The following is a 27189-nucleotide window of genomic DNA, read 5'->3' as shown; positions in this document are numbered from 1 at the left end:
AACGACAAAAGAAGAGCGTTACAAAAATACCTGTAATTGCAAAGGAGACGACTTACCTTACTCGTCGTCGGTGTTGTTGTCAAGTGAAAGTCCATGTGATGTGCATGTTACGGGAAGCATTCTTTTTTTGCAGTAACCTGGGTAAACTCTGCCAATATCATGCAAAAATATGAGTAGAGTATCACATGCGTCAACTTTTCCTTGCAAACGCAAGTTGTGGACATAGAGGTACTGAAATAAGTATAGTTCGTCTCTTTGTCGTGGACGCTCTTCTCTTTTAATGCAAGACTTCACAGATTTCCATAGCCGCTCGATGTTCTGCGTGTGCAGAGCAGGGTCATCCGAAAACACCAACTCTACAGAGTGGTTCACGAACTCGTGGTCGAATCCTTCTGCTTTGAGTGTCTTGTAGGACTGAACCCCCCCCCCCCCCCCACACACACACACACACCGAGCGAGGTGGCGCAGTGGTAGCACACTGGACTCGCATTCGGGAGGACGACGGTTCAATTCCGCGTCCGGCCATCCTGATTTAGGTTTTCCGTGATTTCCCTACATCACTCCAGGCAAATGCTGGGATGGTTCCTTTGAAAGGGCACGGCCGACTTCCTTCCCTAACCCGATGAGACCGATGACCTCGCTGTTTGGTCTCTTCCCCCAAAACAATCCAACGAAACCCTCACGTAATGAGTTTACTACCAGGCAGTATGAAGTGCTTTATCAGACACACTAAAGTGACCTTGTCTCTGGACAGTATTCCCTCAATAAAACACTTCCAGGACTCTTGTTCAATTCCACCAAATACCCAAATATGATGGATTTCACTCTTTGAAGATCGTCCACTCTGGTTCTTCCTTCTTGCTATGTGAGATTCCTCCACTTCCACAACTTTACTCGGTGCACCAATTGGTACACTGTCGCTCGTCACTACCACATAACACACTTCTCTGCAAAACCCGAAATAGTCGCACACGGTATTAGCAGATAAGTCACTTTCCAATGCTGTTGCTTACAAGGTGTACTCTTGAATCCAGCAAGATAAAAGAATTACGCTGGTCTGTACGAAGAATTTGGAAGAGTCGAATCATGTATTCTTCCTGATACCCGTTCGTTTTCCGCACTGTCGGCAATGAAATTGTAACGATATGTCACCATCGAAACTCTTCTTACGGAGTTTTATACACTTCGCATAACCACAGTCTACATAGTCCCTCGTTTCCTCGTCCGGTAGTACTCCATATTTGCGACAGACTCAAACAATTTTCTACGCTGGAGAAGCATGGAATTAGAGTTTTCCATGCGAGAGAATCCGCTGAAGAAATGTCAAGAACGCCAGACATCCCACTCACTACCGACATAAACCGTCTGGGTTTCCCTTGCAACTCACAAACAACTCTCGGAAGTATGTAATTTAGAGCAACTGAGGGAACGACAGAAACAGATGAAAATAGCGGTCACAAATAATTGACCATAACGCCCGCCACCAGAGCCGCATTATCGGTTTATGATCCCACGTTCGATATGTATCGTTTGGAACGCGCAATTTCGATAGGCAGTCATTCTTGGAAATTACCGATCTTGGAACTGTGCAATCAGGGACAACCTATTATTACACTTCTTTTACTTCTTTATACAATATGTGGTTCATAAGAAGAGTTAATCAGAGGTGAACTATAGAATTGAATAACACAGTACTACAAGTAAAACTTTCCAGTTATGCTATGAGTCCTAGTGTAGAGTTCAGATTGGAACTTTATATTCTGGTGCAAAAGTTGCTAGTAGACTTTAGACAAGGAACTGAAAATCTCGCATTAAAAACAAACTGATCTATAGGTCACTGGCCACATTTATAACTCCTAAGAATGTACCGTTTCTCAAACATGACTAAGACAGTAAAAATATTATCTGTAACTTATCAGTATAGAGGTACATTACTTTATTTTATGAAATCTCCTTCAGGACGGCATAAATAGCTCATGTGTGTTGGGTACGATTTCACTTAATTCTTGGTTTGAAATTGCAGAAGCAAATTCTGGAACCTAGTAGCTCCTATTGCCAGAAATATTAACGTTACCGTCAGCCGCTTGTGTGGAGAAATGGCTCTCCTCATACAAGTCCTTTTCCGTATTATACTAGGAGTTATGAACATCAAAAGATAATTATACTTTCCTAAATCCATCCTCGAATAACTGCGCAAGTCGTCGATTTCGCACTCCAACTCGTTAAGTAAATTTATGTGAGGAAACTACCTTCCCTTAAGTAGACAATTTTGTTCTGTTTCTGGAATTTTGCCTGCTTTTTCTTTTTTGAAAACACAATTTGCGAACACAGACCGTAATACAATTCCCTCCGTTTCTGAATAAATGAAATAAACGTTGAGGTTTTTTTGCGAAATAGTAGTTGAACCTGTTCGTATAAACACACCTCATTTGCAGCGAATCAAGACAATTAGATAGATGCACTATTCCTCTATTTCTGAAAAGCATTTGGCTCAGTACCACACCTACGCTTATTCTCGAAAGTACGATCACACGGGTTATTACGTGAAATTTTGACGGAATTGTGGACTTTCGTGGGGAGGATGCAGCGTTCAGATGTAGAAGTAACTTCGGATGTGTCCATGGAGGTGTTTGGGATCCTTGCTGTTCGTGTAGTATATTAATGACCTTGCAGACAATATTAATAGTAAAATCAGGCTTCGTGCAGATGATGCAGTTTCTATAATAAAGTACTTTCTGAAAGTTGCTGGATAAACATTGAGTTAGATCTTGACAAGGTTTCAGAATGGAGCAAATATTGGCAACTTTCTCTAAATGTTCAGAAATGTAAAATTTTGCACTTCACGAAACGAAAAAATGAAGTATCCTATGATAATAATATCGATAAGTAATTGTTAGAATTGGTCAACTCATACAAATACCTGGGAGTAACACTTTGTAGGGATATTAAATGGAATGATCACATAGGGTCAGTCGTGGGCAAAGTGGGTGATAGACTTTGCTTTATTGGCAGAATACTGGGGAAGTGCAATCACTACAGAAAGGAGATTGCTTACAAATCACTTGTGCTACCAGTTCTAGAATGTCGCTCAAGTGTGTGGGATCCATACCAGATAGTACTAGCAGGGGTGTTGAATGTATACCGTATAGAGAAGAGCAGCACAAATGGTCAAGTGTTTGTTTAATCTGTGGGTGAGTGTCACAGAGATATTGAAGAAACTGAACAGGAACGCTCTTGAAGATACACGTTAACAATCCCGAGAAGGTCTATTAACAAAGTTTCAAGAACCGGCTTAAATTACGGCTCTAGTAATATACTACGATCCCCTACGGATCGCTCACATAGGGATTGTGGGGATAAAATTAGAGGCATTCAAAGAGTCATTCTTCCCGATCCCCATACGTGAATGGAACAGGGAGAAACCCTAGTAACTTTTACAATGGGACATATCCGCTGCCATGAACCTTACGGTGGTTTGCAGAGTGTAGATGTAGGTGTGGAGCTACTGCATGCATATCCTTTTGCACTGAGTTCTGCGCAAACAGATCGTTACGTGCGGACGGGTCTTAATTAGATGTAAAAGTACAACGTCCACTGCTGTGAAGGCAGTGAAAATAGATTTATTCCCTATGTTAGTAAACGACGACCCCGTTCCCTACGCCAACAACAACTTCAAATCTATATTCCCGAGAAACGTGACCTGGTTATTACTTTCCGTTCCGTCCCATTGACGGTTTGTGTGAATTTCGTCATTTGGAAGTAATTGTAGAATGGTTTGACGTTTCGGTAACTGTGAATCGACATTAACGTATTTGGTGTTCAAAGCTGACAGCAGTGTTTGCAGTGAATATTTCTGCATTCTCAATCATTAATGTATGTATTAAAAGGGTGGTCATCGTTCTCATAACAACGCACGTGGGCTACTTAATCCTAATAGGAAGGACAGAAATCGCAGAATGATGGCCTCCTCAAGCTCGCTGCAGCTCGCCCAACGTTTGAAAACTCCAATGGACTGAAAATTAATAATAATATGACTGTAAATAAAAACATTGATGATGAGAAAACATCCCTTTGGCTCATACACAGAGGAACATGTAGTAAGCCCCACTCGACTACGACAGAAACAGTCGTATGTCTGTACTGTTATATTAATAATCTTGATTGTATAAAGGAAGACCGACGTCGTCGTGATGGAATACAAGCAAACATCAATAAAAAGGAATGTTATATTCTGTGGCAAGAGATAATAAAATGGAGATTAAATTGTGGTCACGTGCCCTGTTTTTTTTTTTTAAGTACTTGCCTTGTGTTTATAAAACAGTGGATGGACATGGCTGGTTGTGTGTGGTAGTGTGAGAGTGTGTGTGTGTCTCAGAAGTGCATTAGTGAAAAATGATGGCCCTCGCAAATGTTACAGTATGAATTCCGAGAAGCGGATATTTCTGAAATGTAACTGCAGTTACGCACAAACGACTCGTAAGAAAAGGACGCTATTACCCATATAGACATGACTGCAAGAGGAAAACAGTGATACAGATTATCATAGTGCCTTCAAACGACGCCAATAACTCCGTAGAAAACAAGATGTTATCCAGTCTGTAGCCGAACTGTGATACAAGAATGAAACTGAAAGTAAGGTTAAGGCAGAGACACTTCCGATGTATCCCATTTCTTCTACTACTCCTTACTCATTTTTGGTCTGTGGAAACGTTTCAAAATAAACAAAACTCAACGATTGGCGAAAAGAGCGAAACCCTTGTTGGCGTCTGCTGCAACGATACGACTCCACCACAGTTGGTTAATATTAAATTTTCGTCACACATTGTACGAAATGGTAAGTTTGAATTCAGTTTATTTACCTTAAATTTAATTCTTTGGTGCTTTCCAAAACTGTCCATTACACTACATTAAACGCCACTCACACACTATAAAGTTCTACTTAGGGTAATATTTGTTGGATGAAATCAGTATTTGCCGTATATTATAATAAGTATACTGTGAATTATATAGGCCTAGTCAAATGGGATCAAACAAAAATCAGTAAATCACTGTGCTTTCCAAACTACAGTTTCGAATAGAACATACTGTGTCAGTCTGTCATTATGGCAGTGAAAGTTTTTTTTTCTGAAGTATATCCTTTTAATATTGGAGAAATTTTCATTAATAGCAGTTGCAGAGTGTTAATAGTTATAGAGTTGTATGCCCAACTTAACTGCAGGTGAATCGTTTACATCAAATTTTCATTAATTGTTCCTTCAATTTTTGTGTTATCTTACATTAATAACAGTTTCCGAGCCTATTCTCTGTCACTAAACTTTGAAAAAACACTACATGCAGTTCAGAACTTGTAAGGGGTGTCCCACAAGTATATGACTAACATATGACAACAAGCAGATAGAAGAAGTGGACAGTGTTAAATTCTTGGGATTACAGCTTGATAATAAATTCAACTGGGAGGAGCACAGCACAGAACTGCTGAAGCATCTAAACAAATCTCTATTTGCAATAAAATTCCGTCAGACAAATGGGATATGAAAATGAAAAAACTAGCACACACTGCTTATTTTCACTGCATAATATCATATGGTATTATTTTTTTGGGGTAATTCATCAAGCCAAGCTAAAGTTTTCTGGGCACAAAAATGCAATAAGAGTTATATGTGGTGTGAACTTGAGAACATCCTGCAGAGGCCCTGTATAGGAAAGTAGGGATAGTAAGTACTGCTTCCCAATTGCTTAGTGAAAATTGTGATTAAAAATCTATCACTTTTTCAAACCAACAGCTCAGTTCATGGAATCAATGTGAGAAATAAGAATAATCTTCACAAGGATTTAAAGTCACTCACTGCTGTACAAAAAGGTGTACATTATTCAGGAACACACATTTTCAATAACTTGCCAGCAGCCATAAAAAGCTTAACAACCAATGAAATTCGGTTTAAGAAAAGCCTTAGGGATTTATTGGTGGCCAGCTCCTACTCCATTGATGAATCTCTCATTAGAACCAACTGCTTTGTGTGTGTGTGTGTGTGTGTGTGTGTGTGTGTGTGTGTGTGTGTTATTTTCAATTATTCCCTTTTGAGAGAGCGATTGTACTTGAGTACTCATGATTTCTTTGCTTCGCTTCATACGTTCACTGTGTCCTCTCCTGCGTTCTTCTGATCATCTTTTCCTGTTCTGTTCTCCGTATGTTCTTGTTTAAGTGTGTGTTTCTTAATGATGTTTCTAAACTGTTCTGTATTTTTTATGTTGTCTTGTGTGAACCCCAGTTCTTTAATGTCTTCTTCTGCTTAAGTGATCCACTTTGTCTTGGATCACTTAAGCAGCAGAAGAAGACATTAAAGAACTATGTATATAAAAACATTTTTTAAAATTTTAAATTCAGCGCATTAATCCGCTCTTAGTAAATGAGTGCTCTACAATGATCATTTCATATAGCATCATTCCACTTGGGACCTGTGGTAGGTACATTAGCTTATTTGTTTTAATTGTAAATATTTGTGATGTGTTGTTGTTTTTTTTCCGGGCATGTTCTACATCCTGGAGGACCTCCTCACTATAGATCAATTGGAATGAAGGTAAATCTAATCTAAAAAGTGGAGCATGTATTCTCATAAGAGCTTTTGTCATGACAACATGTGGGTTCTCTTTCTGGAGTCTTGAGTGACGAACTCCTTCCTAACCTTCCCCAACTTATCCATATTTCATCTCTGAAGAAGGACTTACAGTTTTAAATCTATCAGTAACATTTAGAATTTTGTCTCCTGAATGTGCTGCCCAGGTGTTGCCTCCTTGCAGATTATAGTTTTCCCAAGTGAATGTGTCATTTGATAAAAATCTAATGTTAACTGATGTATGGAGGTAAACATAGAAGTGTGTCTGTTAGTATTGCTTAGTTTAAAAGTTGAAACATATCATTAATGGACTAACATTTAAGTGGAGCCATGACTTAAGTCCGAGTTGAACACTTGCAGAATTTCTCATTATCGACCTAGACTGTAAAGCTTCACATTAATGAGTGACCTCATTACAGCTACCCATAAAAATGAGCTGCTAATCCCCAGGAAATTTTTCACCTTTTAACAGACAGACTTGAAAGAGCTAGGCTGTGCTCAAGCTGGACAGTCTTTATCACACAGTTATTCTTTAGTTAGTTTCATGTTTCATGGATCATTTGCTCAATAAATTGCAATGAGGTCATTCCATACTAAGTCATCCAGGGACCCTCCTGTCACACATGTTTATGAAAATTTATAATTGAATTGTATGCATAAAGATAAGAAAATATTCAAAGTTTCATCAAATTCTAACAAGTTGTTTCTGAGTTATCACCGTTTAAAGTTTTGGTCACTTGTATTTCCGAGGACGATGAAGACGTAACTAAAGTGTGCATACTTTTACAGAATTTGAAGCAAAATCGTTAGTTTTGAAGCTAGAGCCTAGAAATTTTCACTGTTTTATTCTAAATTAAACACAGGAACTGATAGATCTACGAATCTCCGATTGATAATGTTCTTTTATATTGAAAAACTGTACTGAAACTCAAAATATTGTTAATTTCAAAATTGTGATGTAGGCGTAGAATAATTTTGAAAACAGCATAAAATTACCTTTCAAATGGTGCAAAAAAATTGGTGGGGTTCGAGTTGTAGTCACGATTTTATAACAAATTGAAGTCTAGTTTATAATTTACTTTGTAAAATACATGTTTGATACAATAATTAAATATTTGAAGTCAGTAAAACTTTGAAAATACTAGATTAACTCAAATTTTTTGTATTAATAATTTTAAAATAAAAGATACATACATTGAGAATGTTACAAAATGAGTTTACTTACATTTGAATATCTAAGTTGGCGATTATTTGTTTTCAAACAAATCCTTTGTACAAAGAGTTTTTGATGACTTTAAAGCTTAATAATTATTCAGTTGAAGTATTATACTAAGTTTATGTGAACCAGTATGTACAATAATTACATTTAAATCTCCATTAAGGGTTTTTTTTTGTTTTATTTACAATAAAGCATTGAAATTGTTCCATCTTTTGATGATTTCCTTTCGGGAATTAGCGTCAGTCTTATATGATCTGCTGAACTGAGGTGCCACCTCAGGAGGAGCTAGTACACATAGAAGATGGGCTGGTGGAACAGGACACATGTCTTCTTTTTGAGGCCAAAAGAAAGTTTCCGCTGGTTTGTGAAGATGCATAAAAAGAATGTCATAGTCTCCTTCTTCATTGAAACCCGTAACCATTCCTGTCCACCAGTTTTGCTCATAAACATATGCAACGAAAGAATATAGGTTAGGTGGTTTAATAGTCATAAAAATCTCATTCTGGAAACATCCCCCAGGCTGTGGCTAAGCCATGTCTCCGCTATATCCTTTCTTTCAGGAGTGCTAGTTCTGCAAGGTTCGCAGGAGAGCTTCTGTAAAGTTTGGAAGGTAGGAGGCGAGATACTGGCAGAAGTAAAGCTGTGAGTACCGGGCGTGAGTCGTGCTTCGGTAGCTCAGATGGTAGAGCACTTGCCCGCGAAAGGCAAAGGTCCCGAGTTCGAGTCTCGGTCGGGCACACAGTTTTAATCTGCCAGGAAGTTTCATATCAGCGCACACTCCGCTGCAGAGTGAAAATCTCATTCTGGAGTCATAAAAATATTTTATTTCAACAAAATTTCCGAGTCTGAACTCACTTGTTTGGCTGTAATTTCTTCGCAAGAAGCTGGCTTAAAATAATGAAATAATGGAAACTTCTTGTACCCTGTATTGTTTGACCCATTTGAAATCTGGTTTCAAGCATTTTTCTTCTCCTTTAAAAAGAAAAAATATAGTTTTGAGAATAACGCTCACTTTGCCTACTGCTCCGCAAGGTTTTTTTTTTTTTTTTTTTTTTAATAAAAAAACAGTTCTCTTGACTGTGTCCTTTATCCCATCGCATGTTGTTTTACCATGACTTTTAGCATGAAGTGACCAGTTTGCATCTAATTTAAAATCTTTATAATGAAAACATAAATTTATCATGCTTTTGAAGTTTTTGTACTGAGCACTGCAACCATCTGTAAAATATTCAATTTGGTCAACGTCAGAAAAGTTTTGTTTTCTGAAATCTATGGTTTTTCTTTGTACTGAATAAACAAATGGTACGTCATCCTTTAGATCATCTGAAATGAGACATAATGATCTTTTTTTATGGTGGAATCTTCATTTTTAGAAAAAAAATTACTACTGGGAGAAATGAGCAGCTCAAGTGGCCCCAGTGGTAGGATTGCACTTCATTTTGCAGAATGAAGTTATAGTTTTCTGCAAAATCCATAAGAACTAAAACCTCATTAAATGCCATATTTTCTTTTCTCTGTTTCATGTAAGAGTTTTGAATTTTTGTGATGTAAGAATGAGGTATCATAGACTCAATTTTTTTAAAGTAAAATCAGTAAACTCCTTGCAAGGTACTAGCATTGTTTGTAAAATCATTGTGTCTTCACTTGAAACCTACTGTGAAAATATAATGTCTTCATCTTCACCGTAGTCTTCTTGTATTTCTCTTAGATGTAGCTACAGTAATTCACTTGTTTTCAAGCACACATCACAATGTCTTAACATACAGTCTCTGTTTTGTTTTACTGATATCAATATAATAGAGAGAAACATTCCACGTGGGAAAAATATATCTAAAAACAAAGATGATGTGACTTACCGAACGAAAGTGCTGGCAGGTCGATAGACACACAAACACACACACAAAATTCAAGCTTTCGCAACAAACTGTTGCCTCATCAGGAAAGAGGGAATGAAAGGGAAAGACGAAAGGATGTGGGTTTTAAGGGAGAGGGTAAGGAGTCATTCCAATCCCGGGAGTTGAAAGACTTACCTTAGGGGGGAAAAAAGGACAGGTATACACTCGCGCGCACGCGCACACACACACACACACACACACACACACACACACACACACACACACGTGTCTGCATGTGTGTGGATGGATATATATGTGTGTGTGTGTGTGTGTGTGTGCGCGAGTGTATACCCGTCCTTTTTTCCCCCTAAGGTAAGTCTTTCCACTCCCGGGATTGGAATGACTCCGTACCCTCTCCCTTAAAACCCACATCCTTTCGTCTTTCCCTCTCCTTCCCTCTTTCCTGATGAGGCAACAGTTTGTTGCGAAAGCTTGAATTTTGTGTGTGTGTGTTTGTGTTTGTTTGTGTGTCTATCGACCTGCCAGCGCTTTCGTTCGGTAAGTCACATCATCTTTGTTTTTAGATATAAGTCTCTGTTTTGTCTATCACAAACCAATTTGTCCATCGTAGTGTGCATTGATTCTTTATCATGCTGGTTCAGAGTGTTTGCTAAAAGCTCAACGTTTTGGTGGTACAAGCAAACACACACACACACTGCGACTTCCAGGTGAACCAGTAAGCACACACCATTTCGGTCTCAAGGAGCAAAATTTGGAAAATCCAGTTTTAATATTTGAGTGTTTTTCTTTAAACACAATAACTTAAATAGTCCCTGTAAGTTGCGTAAAAGAATTCTTTTCTGCTTGTATTTTTTTATGTACTCACTTTGTCTTTAGCACCTGGCAACATTAAGAAAATTCATCATCTCCGTAAAACAGTTGGACAGTGTCTATTGTTTCTTAGGGAAGAGTTCTGCCATGTTTGGGTTCTGTCAAAGCCAAAATACCTTCCTTGTATGCAAGCATTCTGGCTTTTCACACCAAATATTATGATACATTATATTTTTCCGCTGCTTTTCTGCGAGACCAAGACTTTGGAGTGATTGTTAATATCTGTGTTTTTTCCTGTTTAAGTTTGTCATGAGTTTTCCCTTTATAGCATCCACTAAATGATCAAGATCCTCAGATTTTGTCTTCAGTTCATTACCTTGAATTGTACTGTCAGATTTACTTGAATCGTTGGATTCTGGTACTTTCAAAACAAAGGACAACTTTTTTATACCTAGTCTTTTGCCTTTTTAAACTTTTTTTAGCATATTTTTCTTCGCGTGGGTAGATAATAACACAAGTTTAAGTGGTGTCACATCCAACCCTAAAAGAGTTTCATTCAACTTTTCTCTTTCTACTACTCTTTTTGCATTGGTTAATTGACTCTCATATGCTTCATCTCTTTTAAGTAGAGCAATATCTTCATGATCTGAAGTAGGTGGTGCCTCATTCAACAGTTTTCTACATATACTGCACAACAGCTTTCCTGGCACTAAAATAATGTTCTTATTTTCCTTAACATATTTTGCTTTTTCCAGAATAATTATCCTCAAATCTTTCTTCTTTTTAAAGGTAAGGAATATTTCTTACATGAATCACAACAGGATTTTTGGTTCTTTTCAAACTACTTTAAAAAATAACACAAATGATGGGAACAAATATCAACTGTTTCACTGTACTGCTTATTAGTACGCCAAACTAAAATTTCTACTTCTTCTTTGGACAACTTTGCTTTTTGTCAGTGAAGTACTTTCACATGAAAAATTCAGTAATGAACCTATTCATCACTTAAGATTAGTTTCATCTTTACTTGAACTTGCTCTAATCTCCATGGTAAGAAACACATACACACAAAACAATAGTTTTAAAAATAAAATTATAGCTGTGTTTACATAACAATTATTTAACACTAAGCACAAAACACTTGGCAGTTAACTTGAATGGAGCCAAATGCACACTTACAGACAGTACCTGCAGTACAGGCAGGCTGGGGGGGGGGGGGGGGGGCTTTCATGTCCTGACTTGAATTTCATGTCTTGATGGAAGACAGCAGGCAGACTGCGGACTGGTGAATTTTTCATGTGCATACTTGCATAGTAATACTGCCTCATCTGAACTTCAAAACACTTGTCATGACTCCAAAAATGTTGTATGTTTCTTGACTTTAACTTCAGTTACATAAAAAAGTCTTTGTCCCAATTCAAAAATACATAACAAAAAAATGTACTCATAAATTACTGTTTTAAGTAGCTGATCTTGCAGATTATAGTATTAAAGCCTTTTACTTCTGTACAACCTCATAACCTCTGTTATAACCATTTCGAATCTTAAAACAGCCATTCTATATGTTTTGAATAGATAAAACTTGTTTTGACTCTAATATAAGATAAAATTGTTACAACTCAGAACCCCACCAATTTAATTTTTATTTTATTTTATTTATTTATTTATTTTTTTTGCACCATTTGAAAGGTAATTTTATGCTGTTTTCAAAAATATGTGATTCTATTAGGTTATTTAGAGAGAGATTTTAGCTATTCATAATTTTCTACTCCTATGTCACAATTTTGAAATTAACAATATATCGAGTTTCAGTACAGTTTTTCATATGACTGAACATTATAAATCAAAATTTTGTAGCTCTACCAGTTTGTGTTTAGTTTAGAACAAAACTGTGAAAATTTCGAGGCTCTAGCTTCAAAACTAACTATTTTGCTTCAAATTCTGTATAAGCATGCATGCCTTAGTTAAGACTTAATCGCCCTCTGAAATACAATTAGCCTAAAACTTTGAACGGTGATAACTCAGAAACTACTTGATAAAACTGGACGAAACTTTGGATATTTTCATATCTTTATGCATACATGTCACATATAAATTTCGGAACAAATCCAAAAACCTTGGGTTTTATATCTACTTTTGGCTGGATGACTTGGCATGGAAGGAGTCATTTTATATCTTGACATCACAAATTATTTTGTAAATACACCTTTATGCTGATTGTTTACAAACAGATGTGACTTCGTAATTCCTACCCACTGCCTCTTGCACATTACAATAATGAAAATTCATATCTGGTGTTGTCGAGGAGGAACTTTTTCAGTTTGTTTTGTAATTTTATTTTGCTGTCTGTCAGAGATTGTATATCACTGGATAAATGGTAAAAAATTTTGCTTGCAACATTGTTCACCAGGTTTTGTGCTATAAAGACACTTTAATGTGACATAATTAATGTTATGTTTTCTTCTGATATTATAAATTATGTACAGCATTATTCCTTTTGAACTGTATTGGATTATTTACAACAAACTTTATGAGGTAATAAATATGCTGTGAAGCAACAGTCAGAGCTGGCCGGTGTGGCCGTGCGGTTCTAGGCGCTTCAATCTGGAGCCGCGTGGCTGCTACAGTCGCAGGTTCGAATCCTGCCTCGGGCATGGATGTGTGTGATATCCTTAGTTCAGTTAGGTTTAAGTAGTTCTAAGTTCTAGGGGCTGATGACCACAGATGTTAAGTCCCATAGTGCTCAGAGCCAAGCAGCAGTCAGAATGCCTAACTCTTTAAACTGATGTCTACTAAATGATCATGGCTGAGCATTAGTAGTTTCATCACTGTTTTTTAGGTGTATGAAGAAATTTCGACAGTGTCAGGTTTGTTCCTTGTTGTCTTAATAATTGAAGGTGGTCCTACCAGTATGTTTACTCTCTACTGGAATCATTAACAAGTGTTGAATTTGCTTATGCAGCACTAGTCATTTTTTTTTTTTTAATTTTATTTTAGCATCAAGGTGGTGTGTTTCTGGTGGTATTTTTTTGTCTTCTCACTATACTTTTGTAAGGAACACTACCTCATGTTGCATTTGCTGTGATGTTTATTATCAGGCCTACTGTTTATAACAGCATGTGGAATTGCTCAGTCCCTGTGTCTCCCCCTCCCCTCCCACTTTCTGCCCACCCCCCTTTTCCCATTTTTTTCTCTGGTATTGTGCTATAAAGTGTCTATTGAGGAAAAATTGAAATTGTTACAGTTTTGTTTTCTTTGAGCAGGTACCACAGTCATACATATTGGCTAATAGTGTAAATTAAGTAGCCTAATAATTAAAGTTGAACATGGAAAGTAGTTGTTGTTGTTATTATTATTATCTTCAGCCTGAAGACTAGTTTGATGCAGCCCTCCATGCTGCTCTATCCTGTGTGAGCCTCTTCATCTCTGAATGACTACTACAACCTACATCTTTCTGAATCTGCTTACAGTATTTGTGTCTTGGTCTCCCTCGGGGATTCCCCCCCTCCCCCAGCCCCCAGACGCACATGCACGTTTCCCCCCAGTACTAATGGTGATCTTTTGATGTCTCAGAATGTGTCCTATCAACCGATCCCTTTTTTTGGTCAAGTTATACCACAAATTTCTTGTCTCCCAATTCTGTTCAGCCTCATTAGTTACATGAATTGACCCATCTAATCTTCAACATTCTTCTACAGTATCACATTTCAAAAGCTTCTACTCTCTTTTTGTGTAAGCTGTGTTTCATCCGTGTTTCACTTCGGTACATGGCTACACTCCAGACAAATGTCTTCAGAAAATACTCCCTAACACTTAAATATATATTTGAAATTAACCTATTTCTCTTCTTCAGAAATGCTTTACTTGCCACTGCTAGTTTACATTTTATATCCTCTCTACAATGGCCATCATCAGTTATTTTGCTGCCCAAATAGCAAAACTCAACTACTACTTTAAGTGGTTTGTTTCCTAATCTGATTCCCTTAGCATCAACTGATCCAATTAGACTACATTCCATTATCATTGTTTTGTTTTTGTTAATGTTTGTCTCACATCCCCTTTTCAAGACATGTCCATTCTCCAAGCAACTGCTCTTCCAAGTCCTTTGCAGTCTCTGACAGAATCACAATGTCATCAGCAAACCTCAACGTTTTTATTTATTCTCCCTGAATTTTAATTCCCACTCCAAATTTGTCTTTGATTTCCATTATTGCTTGTTCAATGTACATCTTGATTAACATCAGGGATAGGCTCCAACCCTGTCTCACTCCCTTCTGAACCACTGCTTCCCTTTCATACCCTTCAACCTTTATAACTGCTGCCTGTGTTCTGTACAAGTTCTAAATAGCTCTTTGCTCCCTGTATTTTACCCCTGCTATCTTCAGAACTTCAAGGAGAGTGTTCCAGTCAACATTGTCAAACTCTTTCTCTAAGTCTGCAAGTGCTATAAATTTAGGTTTGTAGGAAGAAAAGTTGCTACTCACCATATTGTGGAGATGTGTATTACATTCCATCCTTGATTTTCCATTGTTTGATAAACATAGGTCTGCATTTCCTTCACCTATCTTCTAAGATAAGTTGTAGGGTATGTACTGCCACGTGTGTTCTTAACATTTCCGCAGTATCCAGTCTGGTCATGCCTGAGGTCAGCCTCTAGCAGTTTTTCCATTCTTCAGTAAAGAATTCATGTTATTATTTTGTGGCCATGACTTATTAAACTGATAGTTCAGTAATTTTCACACCTGTCAGAGTTGCTTTCTTTGGAATGGGAATTGCTACATTCTTCTTGAACTCAGACAGTATTCCACCTGTCTGGTACATCTTGCAGACCAGATGGAAGAGTTTTGTCATGGCTGGTTCTCCCAAGGCTATCAGTAGTTCTGATGGAATATCGTCTGCCCAGAGGCCTTGTTTTAACTTAGGTCTTTTAGAGCTTTGTCAGATTCTTCTGTCAGTATCATATCACCAATCTCATGTTCGTCAATATCCACTTCCCTTTCTATCATATTGCTTTCAAGTTCATCTCCTTTGTGTACATCCTCTATACAGGGTGTTACAAAAAGGTACGGCCAAACTTTCAGGAAACATTCCTCACACACAAAGGAAGAAAATATGTTATGTGGAAATGTGTCCGGAAACGCTTACTTTCCATGTTAGAGCTCATTTTATTACTTCTCTTCAAATCACATTAATCATGAATGGAAACACACAGCAACAGAACGTACCAGTGTGACTTCAATCACTTTGTTACAGGAAATGTTCCACCTTTCAGCTTCCCCTTCTTTGCTTTGGACTGGTTTTCCATCTGAGCTCTTGATATTCATACAGCAGTCTCTCTTTTTCCCAAAGGTCTCTAATTAGTTTTTGTACAGGTGGTAACTATTTGACCTCTAGCCATTCCTGCTTAGCCATTTTGCTCTTCCTGCCAGTCTCATTATTTAAATGTTTGTTTTCTCTTTCATCTGCTTCATTTGCTGCATTTTTAAATTTTCTCCTTTCATCAATTAAATTCAGTATCTCTTGTGTTATCTAAGGATTTCTATTAGGCCTTTTGTTTTTACTTATTTGATCCTCTGTTGCCTTCACTATTTTATTTGTTAAAGATACCCATTCATCTTCTAAGTATTCCTTTCTCCTGTTCTAATGAACCATTGCCTAATGCTCCCTAAACTCCCAACAACCTCTGGTTCTTTCAACTTATCCAACTCCCATCTCCTTAATTCCATTATTTTATTTATTTATTTTTTTCCCCTCTCAGTTGTAGTCTACACTTCATAACCAATAAAATGTATTCAAAGTCCACATCTGCCCCTAGAAATGTCTCATTTTAAAATCTGGTTCCCAAATCTCTGTCTGACCATTGTACAGGGTGTTCCCGTAAGATTGTGCAAAAATGCAACAGAATGTAGAGAATGCTCCACCGAACAATTTGAGGTAGGGAACTCTGGATCGGAGAAGACAGCATAAAGAGATATGGAAGTAAACTTGTCTACTGCTTTGTCTAACGCTACTGTTTTCCAGCTTATTTACAATTAATATGCATACAAGCTTACATATACTGTGCTGTTTATTTACAAGTGCATCCTTTATTTCCTGCAAGAAAACAAGGAGAGTGAGTCTGATTACCAGGAATCCATGATGCAGATTTTGTTTACTTTACTCGTCCATAAGGTGGCTGTGTTGTATTGCATTTACATTCTCCCATGACAGAGTGTGCTATGAATCAACAACTGATCCATTCATTACTCACTACTATTCAGAGACATACACTACAATACGATGGAGCAGTACCACTACAGTTTGTCATAACTCACTGACATGCACCCATGTATGGTGAAGTACGTTGCAATGCTCTTGCTGCTGAAAGGCTGTACAGGGAAAAATTCCCTAACAGGCATCATCTGTCGTGACGAGTGTTTATTCCTTTCAATCAATGAATGCAGGACCTGGCAACAGGCCGACCACTTGCACACCCGATTTTGAAGAGGAGGTGATCCATTTTGCATTGGACCCCATTACAAGTATTAGTGGTATTGCATGTGAAATGGGCACTGCACATACTGGCATGCAGCGATACGGTACGAACAACAGTTACACCCATATCATCCACGAGTCCATGCAATGATTGTGACTGACTTTGCATCGAGGGTTGCTTTGTGTCAGAGGTTGCTCTGACGATGGATTGATCAACCAGATTTCCTCCAAATCGTGCTGTTTACTGATGAGGTCTTATTTATCATGATGGTGTTTCAAACAGCAGGAACAACCATATGTGGGATGAGTCACATCATCAAGTACGTTTTGCTGTGAATATCTGAGCCGGCATTCTACACCTTCATCTACATGGTTACCCTGTAATTCACACTTAAGTGCCTGGCAGAGGGTTCATCGAACCATTTTCATACTATTTCTCTACCATTCCACTCTCAAATGGCGCTTGGGAAAAAGGAACACCTAAATCTTTCCGATTGAGCTTTGAGTTATCATATTTTATTATTATGATCATTTCTCCCTGCGTAGGTGGGTGTCAACAAAATATTTTCGCATTCGGAAGAGAAAGTTGGTGATTGAAATTTCGTAAATAGATCACGCTGCAAAGAAAACCGCCTTTGTTTTAGTGACTGCCACTCCAACTCACGTACCATATCTGTGACACTCTCATACCTATTGCGCGATAACACGAAACGAGCTGCCCTCCTTTGCACTTTTTCAGTGTCCTCCGTCAATCCTACCTGGTAAGGATCCCACACCGCGCAGCAATATTCCAGCAGAGGACGGACAAAAGTAATGTAGGCTGTCTCTTCAGTGGGCTTGTCGCATCTTCTAAGTGTTCTGCCAACAAAGTGCAGTCTTTGTTTCGCCTTCCCAACAATATTTTCTATGTGGTCTTTCCAATTTAAGTTGCTCGTAATTGTAATTCCTAGATATTTAGTCGAACTGACAGCCCTTAGATTGTGCGCTTTACTGTATACCCAAAATTTATCGGATTTCTTTTGTTATCCATGCGGATGACATTACACTTTTCTTTGTTTAGTGCCAATTGCCACTTTTCGCACCATACAGAAATTCTTTCTACATCATTTTGTAATTGGAATTGATCGTCTGATGATTTTACTAGACGGTAAATTACAGTGTCATCTGTAAACAATCTAAAGGGGCTGCTCATATTATCACCTAGATCATTTATGTGAATCAGGAACAGCTGAGGTCCTATGACACTACCTTGTGGAACACCAGATATCACTTCTGTTCTACTCGATGATTTACCATCTGTCACTACGAATTGTGACCTCTGTGAGAGGAAATCACGAATCCAGTCACACAACTGAGACGATACTCCATATGCGTGCAATTTGATTAGTAGTCACTTGCGAGGAACGATATCAAAAGTCTTCTGGAAGTCTAGGAATATGGAATCGATCTCAGATTCCTTGTCGACAGTACCCATTACTTCATGGGAATAAAGAGCTAGCTGTTGTGCACAAGAACAATATTTTCTGAATCTGTATTGGTTGTGTATCAGTAAGTCATTTTCTTCAAAGTGATTCATAATGTTTGAGTACAGTATGTGCTCCAAAATCCTACTGCAAATTGAGGTCGGTGATATGGGTCTGTAATTCAGTGGTTACTCCTGTTTCCTTTATTGAATATTGCTGTGGCCTGTGTTGCTTTCCAGTCTTTAGGAACAGATCTTTCATCAAGTGAGCTGTTGTATACGATTGCTAAGAAAGGCACTATTGTGTCTGCGTGCTCTGAAACGAACCTGATTGGTACCATCTGGACCGGAAGACTTGCCTTTCCTAAGTGATTTGAGTTGTTTCGCAACACCTAAGATATCTACTTTTATGTCACTCATGCTAACAGCTGTTCTGAGATTTTAGCATTGTAGCCAACAATGTCATTGGGCCGTATCTTCTACATGGCCATCTGAATGGTTCATGCAGAGTGCTCTATATGAGTAGTTGGAAAACATACCCTTGGCTGTTCATGAGAGGACGTGGATACAACATGATGGTGCACCACCTCACTTCAGTGTGGATGCCCATAATCATCTCAGTGTTGTATTCCCTGGTCATTGGATTGGAAGGATAGGTCCTATTCTATGTCCTTGCAAGGTCATATGACCTAAATCCCCTTGACTATTTCCTATGGGTATATGTAAAGCCACCTGTGTATGAGGCCCCAGTGGATGCAGAGATGGAATTAGTTTTCAGAATTGTAGCTGCCTGTGATGTGATACAAAACACAACAGGGATATTTGTCAGTGTGTGTCAGAATATTGTTCACCAGTGCCATGCTTTATTGAGGTTGATGGTCATCAGTTTCAGCATATTTTGTAAGATGTAGTACAAATGGTATGTTCCTTGTGTCATTGATGATATTTACAGTTAACTGTAACTAATGTAGATAAAAAATTGCACACTAATGTGATTTTATTCCTATTATCACCTTAAATGGGCCCCCCAACCCCTGGTTCTCTACCTCAAATTGTTCAGTGGAGTATTCTCAATGTCCTTTTAAATTTTTGCACGCTCTTACTGAAACACCCTGTATACTCAGTCTGAAACCTTCCAATGTCTCCAGGTCCCTTCCACATAATACAATCTTCTTTTATGATTCTTAAACCGTGTGTTAGCGATGATTGAATTATGCTCTGTGCAAAACTCTAACAGTCGGCTTCCTCTTTCAATCCTTTCCCTCAGTCCATATTCAGCTAGCCTACTATTTTGCCTTCTCTTCCTTTTCCTACTATTGATTTCCAGTCCCCACTCACAATTAAATTTTCCTCTTCTTTAACTATCTGAATAATTTCTTTTATCTCATCATACATTTCTTCAATCTCTTCATCATCTGCAGGGCTGGTTGGCATGTAAACATGTAGCTACAATGGTAGGAATAGGCTTCATGTCTGTCTAGGCTGTGATAATGTGCTTACTATACTGTCCATAGTAGCTTACCCAAATTCCTATTATTCATTATTAAACCCACTCCTGCATTACCCCTGTTGACCATGTATTTATAACCCTGTATTCACCAGACCAGAAGTCTTGTTCTTCCTGCCACCGAACTTCACTAATTTCCACTATATCTAACTTCAGCCTATCCATTTCCCTGTTTAAATTTTCTAACCTACCTGTCCAATTAAGGGATCTAACATTCCACACTCCAATCTGCAGAATATCAGTTTTGTTTCTCCGAAAATAATCCGTTTTTGACAGTATAACGCAATTGGATAGATAAAAAGCCTACTCACCAAACGGCAGCAGGGGAACGCAGTATAAAAAAAGGTTTTACTTAAGCTTTTCTAACCATTGGCTCATTCTTCCAACAGAAGGTGTGAAGGGGAAGGAAGAGGAATGAAGGGAAATGAACTGGAGAAGTTTAAGAAAAGGGGTAGAGTCCAAAAAGTTAGCCGGCACCCCATGTCAGCTGAGACTTATCGGATGGGATGAGATAACAACATAACAACATCCTCCTGAGTAGTCTCTACTCGAAGATCTGAATAGGGACTGTGTTACCTCTGGAATATTTTCCCCAGGAGGATGCCAACATTATTTGACCATAAAGTAGAGCTGATGTCCTCGGTAAAAATTATGGCTGTAGTTTCTCCTTGCTTTTAGCCGTTCATAGTACCAGCACAACAGGGCTGTTTTGGTTGATGTTACAAGGCCAGATCAGTAATCATCCAGACTGCTGCTTGCTGCTCCTGCAACTACTGTAAAGTGTACTGCACCTCTGCAGGAATTACACAATTGTCTGGCCTCTCAACAGATTCTCCTTCATTGTGGTTGCACCTATGGCATGACTATCTGTATCATAGAGGCATGCAAGCCACCCTGCTGCCAGCAAGATTCATGGCTCATGGGGCTTATTACTTCGCAAGTAAAGTCCAACTGTTGTGCATATTTATCTTTGGAAACTGCTACAAGTTTCTTATTCTGTTTGTGTTTCATACACTCTCTGTCAGCGTTTGTTAATACGAAAAATGCCAAATTCCACTGAGGTTCAGAGTCCATTGTAAACTGTAGGTTCCTTATAAATGACTGAGCATGTCAGTTTGACAGTAGAGTGAGGCAAGGACATACCGCCTCCAATACTACCTTGGCTAGGTAAGCACTGTCGCATTCAAACCAACTTTGGGTTGGTGACAGCTTCACATTCTTACATAGACGTGTAACATTCAAAAAACTTTCATTTTTTGGTAAAAGTTACAGAATGTACAACCTCTTCCTCCCTTGCTCATCCTTGCATTTTTACTGTTTATGTATGATACTTGTGTATAATATGCATCAAAAGACTTGTTCATTACCTAAAATATGTTTACAATGTTGTGCAACAATTTTTTTGAAGATGAAAAGCGTGTTAAATATGTCAAAGAGCATTTAACCATGGAACCGACATAAACATTAGGCTATGATATAGGTCAGTATTTTAACAAACCTTTTTTGGCGTTCACATTCATTGACTTAACCAATTCACAATGAAATATGAAATTATCGCCTTTCAACCTAACTTAGACATCAGGCTATACCACTCATCAGACTTGTCACCACAAACCATTTTAAGTTGTGTTAAGCAATGTGTAATGCTCTTTTGTTCACAGAATACATTGTGGCATTTGATGGTTACTACAAGACAACTACAAGAGAAAAATTCATAGCTGCTGCACTGAATAATTCTGGTATTGAAAACTGGAAGATACTGCCTCGAAACAACCCAGCAAGTGACTTCCCTAGTGATTTTGATGTAGTATTGGTAAGTGTGTGAATTAATATGTTAGCATTAACCATTTAGACTAGATTAAACACATCGTATTAAACACGTCATTTTCTTGTAATGTATTCTACTATTCAAAAGTCGGTGGTTCTAATTCTTTCTTACTAGGAATTAAGTTAGTTTGCATTTTTGAAAAAAACGCAGGTTTTAGATGGTTCATAATTCAAGAGGTCGGCAGGAGAAAGTGTTAACCTTCAATTTAGTAAGGATTAAGCTGATAGCATCTGTTGTGTTCCTGAATTCACCACATTTTGGTGACCAGTAGTTCCACATGCACCACTGAAAAGAGCTGCCTGCTAAATGAACTGTCTTATTGCATCTGTTTTCTTGTCTTTTATTGCATCTACAGTCTTGTCTTTGAACGTAACAAAATGTATAACATGCAGAGTCTCAAAATATGCTCTTTTGTATTAGTGCCTTCTGGTATAGGAGAATGTTTAGTATGAGTCATTGACTTTGACAAGAGACATAGGAAATATGCGACAAACACTGTAAACAATATGGCAATGATAACATGATGTTATTGGTGATTTTTTTTTTTTTTTTTCATCAAATGGTTAAGCTACAGATCAGTCTGTCAACATAAGCAGTTTTTTCCCTCATATTTGTTGGCTTTGCCAACTAACAACAAAACTGTTAGTATATGCACAAAAAGGTGATTTGACAGTAACCGTTAACATTACCTAATTGGCCAAAGCTGATGACTGTTATTGAACTTCCCTCTTGATACACACCTTGGTCCACTGGTCCCTTCAGTTGCTGTAGGCATTTGCTTATAGTGCAGTATAATTATACAGTATAATTATTTATTCTTTCTTTTTAGTATAATTATTTATGTTGATACAATTTCAATGTGGCACAGAGTGTGGTGACTTGCTTTTAATATCCAGAAATGTAAATTTGTGCTCTTCACGAAATGCAGAAATTGTCGTTTGAGTACATCAGTGAGTTCCAATCATGATTAGTCAACTCTAATGAATAACAGTGTTCAACAATTTTTGGGGATGTTAAGTGGAATGATTACATAGATTCAGTTGTAGGATAGCAGGTGACAGACTTTCGTTCAGTGGTAGAATACAGGGAAGTAGCAATGAGTCTGCAAGGAAATTGCTTACAAAACTCTCGCATAAGCAGTCCTACAATATTGCTCAAGTTTGCGGGACTCGCCGACTAGGAATAACTGGTAATGTTAAACATATACGAAGAAACAGTACAAGTGGTGAATAGTTTCTCACCCATGGGACAATGTGTTGGATATTATATATAAACTGAAGGTGGAGAAGGAACGAAAAGAAAAGAAGAGAAAGGAAAGGGATTACTGCTGTCAGCTGCATCAGGAAATTACATGAAATCAATGACCCTGAATGAAAATGTGTACTGTATCAGAATTCAATCCTGGGATCTCCTGCTTACTGAGCAGGTACATTAACCACTGCGCCATCCATGAAGCAGCATTGTCGCAACTGTGCGGACTATCTCAGCACACCTCATGGCCTGTTCACATTCCCATCGAGCTCCACATATCTGCAGTCGGTGCCCATTTCCTCCATGAAGAAGGCGGATCCATTGCTGAGCTAGGTGAATTAATTATGTGATGCAAGGTGTTTGTTCTTTCGGATATGTCTGCCTTCTTCAGTGTGGATGCACAAATACGTCCGACCTCCAGTGGGAATCTCAGAGTAGCGAACATGGAGGAAATAGGGACTGCAGGTAGGGGACGCTTGATGGGAGTGTAAATCGGCCGTGAGATATCCTGAAATAGTCTGTGCAGTGGTGATAACGCTGTGTCCCAGATGGTGTCGTGGTTAATGTGCCTGCCTAGTAAGCAGGAGACCCCAGCTTTGAATCCTGGTCTGGTACACATTTTCGTTCCTTGCCGCTGATTGTGTGTAATGTCCCGATGCAGCTGACAGCAGTGATCCCCTCCCTTTCCTTTCTTCCCCTGTCCACTTTCAATTTACATATAATGTATCACAGCTGTGGATTGTGTGTGGTGTCTGTTCTTTTGGACATGTTTGAAAGAACAGACAATACGCTTTCATATAATGTCGTGGAAATACTAAATAAGTGAATTAGCATACTCTTGCAACCGTATGCCAACTATTCTACGAAAACCTACTTATAAAGTTTCAAGAACTACTATCTAGTGAGGAATCTAAGAATTTACTACTTCCTTATACTCACCACTCCCTTATGGACCACAGAGACAAGATTAGACTAATTACAGCATGCACAGAGGTGTTAAAGCAATCATTAATTCCAAGCTCCGTAAATGAATGGAACGTAGAGGGTCACCGAGCGAGGTGGCGCAGTGGTTAGCACACTGGACTCGCATTCGGGAGGACGACGGTTCAATCCCGTCTCCGGCCATCCTGATTTAGGTTTTCCGTGATTTCCCTAAATCGCTTCAGGCCAATGCCGGGATGGTTCCTTTGAAAGGGCACGGCCGATTTCCTTCCCCATCCTTCCCTCCCCCGAGCTTGCGCTCCGTCTCTAATGACCTCGTTGTCGACGGGACGTTAAACACTAATCTCCTCCTCCTCCTCCGTAGAGGGTCATCAATGTATGAATCAATGGAAAGTATCCTCTGTTTTGCACTTCTTGTGGTTTTCAGAGTATAAATGTAGATGTAGTTGTTTCATTGTATACTAGAGGAGAGATTAAAGTTCTAGAAGAGATAATAAGGTTCTTGGAAATTCCTGGATGAAACAGTTGCATAAAATAAGGAGAAGGCAGCCACTCACCTATGTGCGTGTAAGCACATAACAGAAAACAGAATCCACACTAGTTTTCAAGCTTTTGCTCGTTTTCCAGCAAAAATACACACATTCATGCACACAACCACACAGGCACCCTAATGTATACTCCCTTGGCCATGATGAGACTAATTATTGAAAGCAGTTGCCAGGGCTGATGGAGGTGGAGAGGGGGTATAGCCACATGAGGCAAGGAATGGCGGTGGGACAGAGTTAGGTGGACCATTTGGCAGATGAGTCATTGGCTGCACAACAAGACTGGAGAAATTCACAGGGTGGAGCATTTAAGTGGTGTAGAGGGGAGAATTGAAAAACAGAACAACATCCATTCCCTAAGATGAGGGATCTATTTCCCAAAATCCTACCCATATCACCAAAATAGTGTTCTACTGCTCACACTACAGAATACCCTTGTCGATCCCCATTCCAGTCCTGCTGTCAATCTTGCACCCCACGATTCTTTCCCTTTTGGCTGACCCAGGTGCCAGACCTGTCCCATAAATACACCTGTCACTTCCTATCACAGTCCAGTCACAGGCATTTCCTACCCAGTAAAAGGTATGGCCATGTGTGTGATATATCAGCTATGTTGCAATTCCTGCACAGCATTGCATGTGGACATGACAAGTAACCAACTGTCTTATGTGTACGAGTGGACACTGCCAGGTTGTGGCAAATCACAGACTTGATCCTCCAGTTTCTAAACGCGCTGCACACAACAACATAAATTACTACAACAGCTACTTCACTATGCGGGCCAGCTGGATACTCCCTTCCAGCACCGGATTCTCTGAACTACACAGGTGGGAATTGGCTCTCCAGCATATCCTGCACTCTCACAGTCCCCCTGGAAAAAGTCCACTAATCTGTTTCCCACTGACTCACCTACCTTTTCCTTCACTCCTCTGTCCACATCACTCCTTTCCCGCCCTCTCCTACCAGTCTTCCCCACCCCCATGTGGTCACCCACCATCCCTCCCCCTCTTTCAGTCCCTCCCTTTCTCTCTCCCCTCTGTCTCCCCTTCATCCACTTTCCTGTCATTTTTTTCCCCTCTCCTGCTCTCCCTCACTCTATATCCCCTATCCTCTGAACTCCTTTCATCTTGTACAGCCACTGAGTCATCTGTCAAAAGACCTGTATCACTCTACCTTGCTACTCCCTCCTTGCCTCTTGCATACTTCCATACCCTTTCCCCACCTCCTTCATCCCAGGCAGCAGCAGCTTTCAATAATCAGCCTCGTTATGGCTGCAGAAGTGTACATTTGGGTGTCTGTGTAGTTGTGTGTGCAAATGTGTGAAGTTTTACTAGAAAATGGGCAAGAGCTTGAAAGTTGGTCTGAACACTGTTTTCTGCTAATGTGTTTCTATGCTCCACACATCAAACATCAGTAGGTGAGTTGTTGCCTTTTCCTTATTATAGATACTGAATTAAGTTCATGATTGCAGTTAACATATGAGCAATAGAAGCAACTGACAAGAAGAAAAGCATACAGAAATTGTTAGATGGGAGATCAAAAAAATATAATTCAATCTGAAGGTAAGTTACCAATTGTGAAGTAGGAGGTCCAGAGGTCAGACACATGGAAATACAGACCAATATCATTTCCACCAATTTTTGTAGAATTGCGGAACATGTGTTATGTTTACATATGACTGCTCTGTAAGAATAAAGATTAGTTCTGGAAGTGCCATTCATCTGAAATATTTGTTGCAGGGCAGAAATAAATATGTAATTCTCAGTGAGAAGACAAAGTTAGAAACATCAAGTGTAGTGCAAACAAATGTGATCGGATCATTAGTTATCACAACATAAATAAACAGTTTGATGAGTAATGTCAGCAACTCTCAGGGACTGTTCATGGACTATGCAATTGTACAATGGGAGGTCTGATCATTAGAAAAGTGTTGGAAAATGCTGAAAGATCTGCAGCTGGTCAGTGGTTGATGCATAGGCCGGGAGATGGCGCAAAACCACACACAAATGTAATACCTTGGAAGCACATGATATGTAATTATTTACTAATATAATAGCACAGGCATCCCAGAACCACCTCTGTTCCCTCCTCAAGATACGACTACTCTGCAGTCCCTACACCATAATCACATCTTTGACATTGAATCACTTGCTCTCCAGCACCTGGAGGGGCATTCCAGATACCACCTCCATAAGTTATCCAATCTGCTGCCTCGGGGCACCACTATCCAACCCCTATCATACTCACGGTATTCCTCCTCATCCACCTCTCACAGCAGCTAACCCTACCTAGCTGACTTTTTCAACTTGCCACATCCCTCAAAAATTCCTAACAACTCTCCACCAAATCTAGAGCCAAAACATTCCCACAGTACTTTTGTTAATCTTTCCACAAAAACCCTTGGCTCTGCAGAAGTTTCTGTCATATCCAAAGACCTCACCTTCTGCTCCACACCCAAATTTAACCATGCTGGACCTGTCAAAGACCTACTCTCTTTCTCCCAATCTGTGTAATGGAAGCATTACTTTGCCACCACCCCAATTCCAACATTGAACCCTGCCTATTCCAGTTCATACCACCATCCAGCCATGATCCCCCCCATCTAACGACCTGCTGGTCACCTCCCAGGAATTCCTTACCTCCAACGTGGTATCACCATCTTTCCCCAGGTCCCTTCTTCA

At 39.0% G+C, this 27189-nt stretch overlaps 1 protein-coding gene across 4 annotated transcripts in view; it reads left to right on the top strand.

Annotated features, from left to right (window-relative positions):
* Window positions 1–4288: 4288 nt before the first annotated feature.
* Window positions 4289–27189, top strand: part of LOC126262234 (membrane-bound transcription factor site-1 protease) — a 157777-nt gene continuing 134876 nt past the window's right edge. For 3 of the 4 annotated variants that reach the window (XM_049958704.1, XM_049958705.1, XM_049958703.1), the window contains exons 1-2: window positions 4290–4834; window positions 21604–21755. In XM_049958704.1, coding sequence (XP_049814661.1) covers window positions 4621–4834; window positions 21604–21755 — 366 coding nt within the window. In that variant the 5' untranslated portion in view covers window positions 4290–4620. Of the gene's footprint in view, window positions 4835–21603; window positions 21756–27189 lie in introns of all 4 variants that reach the window. The other variant, XM_049958702.1, reaches the window with a different exon arrangement.

This window comes from Schistocerca nitens, chromosome 6 (genome assembly GCF_023898315.1).
Source record: "Schistocerca nitens isolate TAMUIC-IGC-003100 chromosome 6, iqSchNite1.1, whole genome shotgun sequence".
NCBI classification, from domain to species: Eukaryota; Metazoa; Arthropoda; class Insecta; order Orthoptera; family Acrididae; genus Schistocerca; species Schistocerca nitens.
This window is presented reverse-complemented; position numbering and strand designations above follow the sequence as displayed.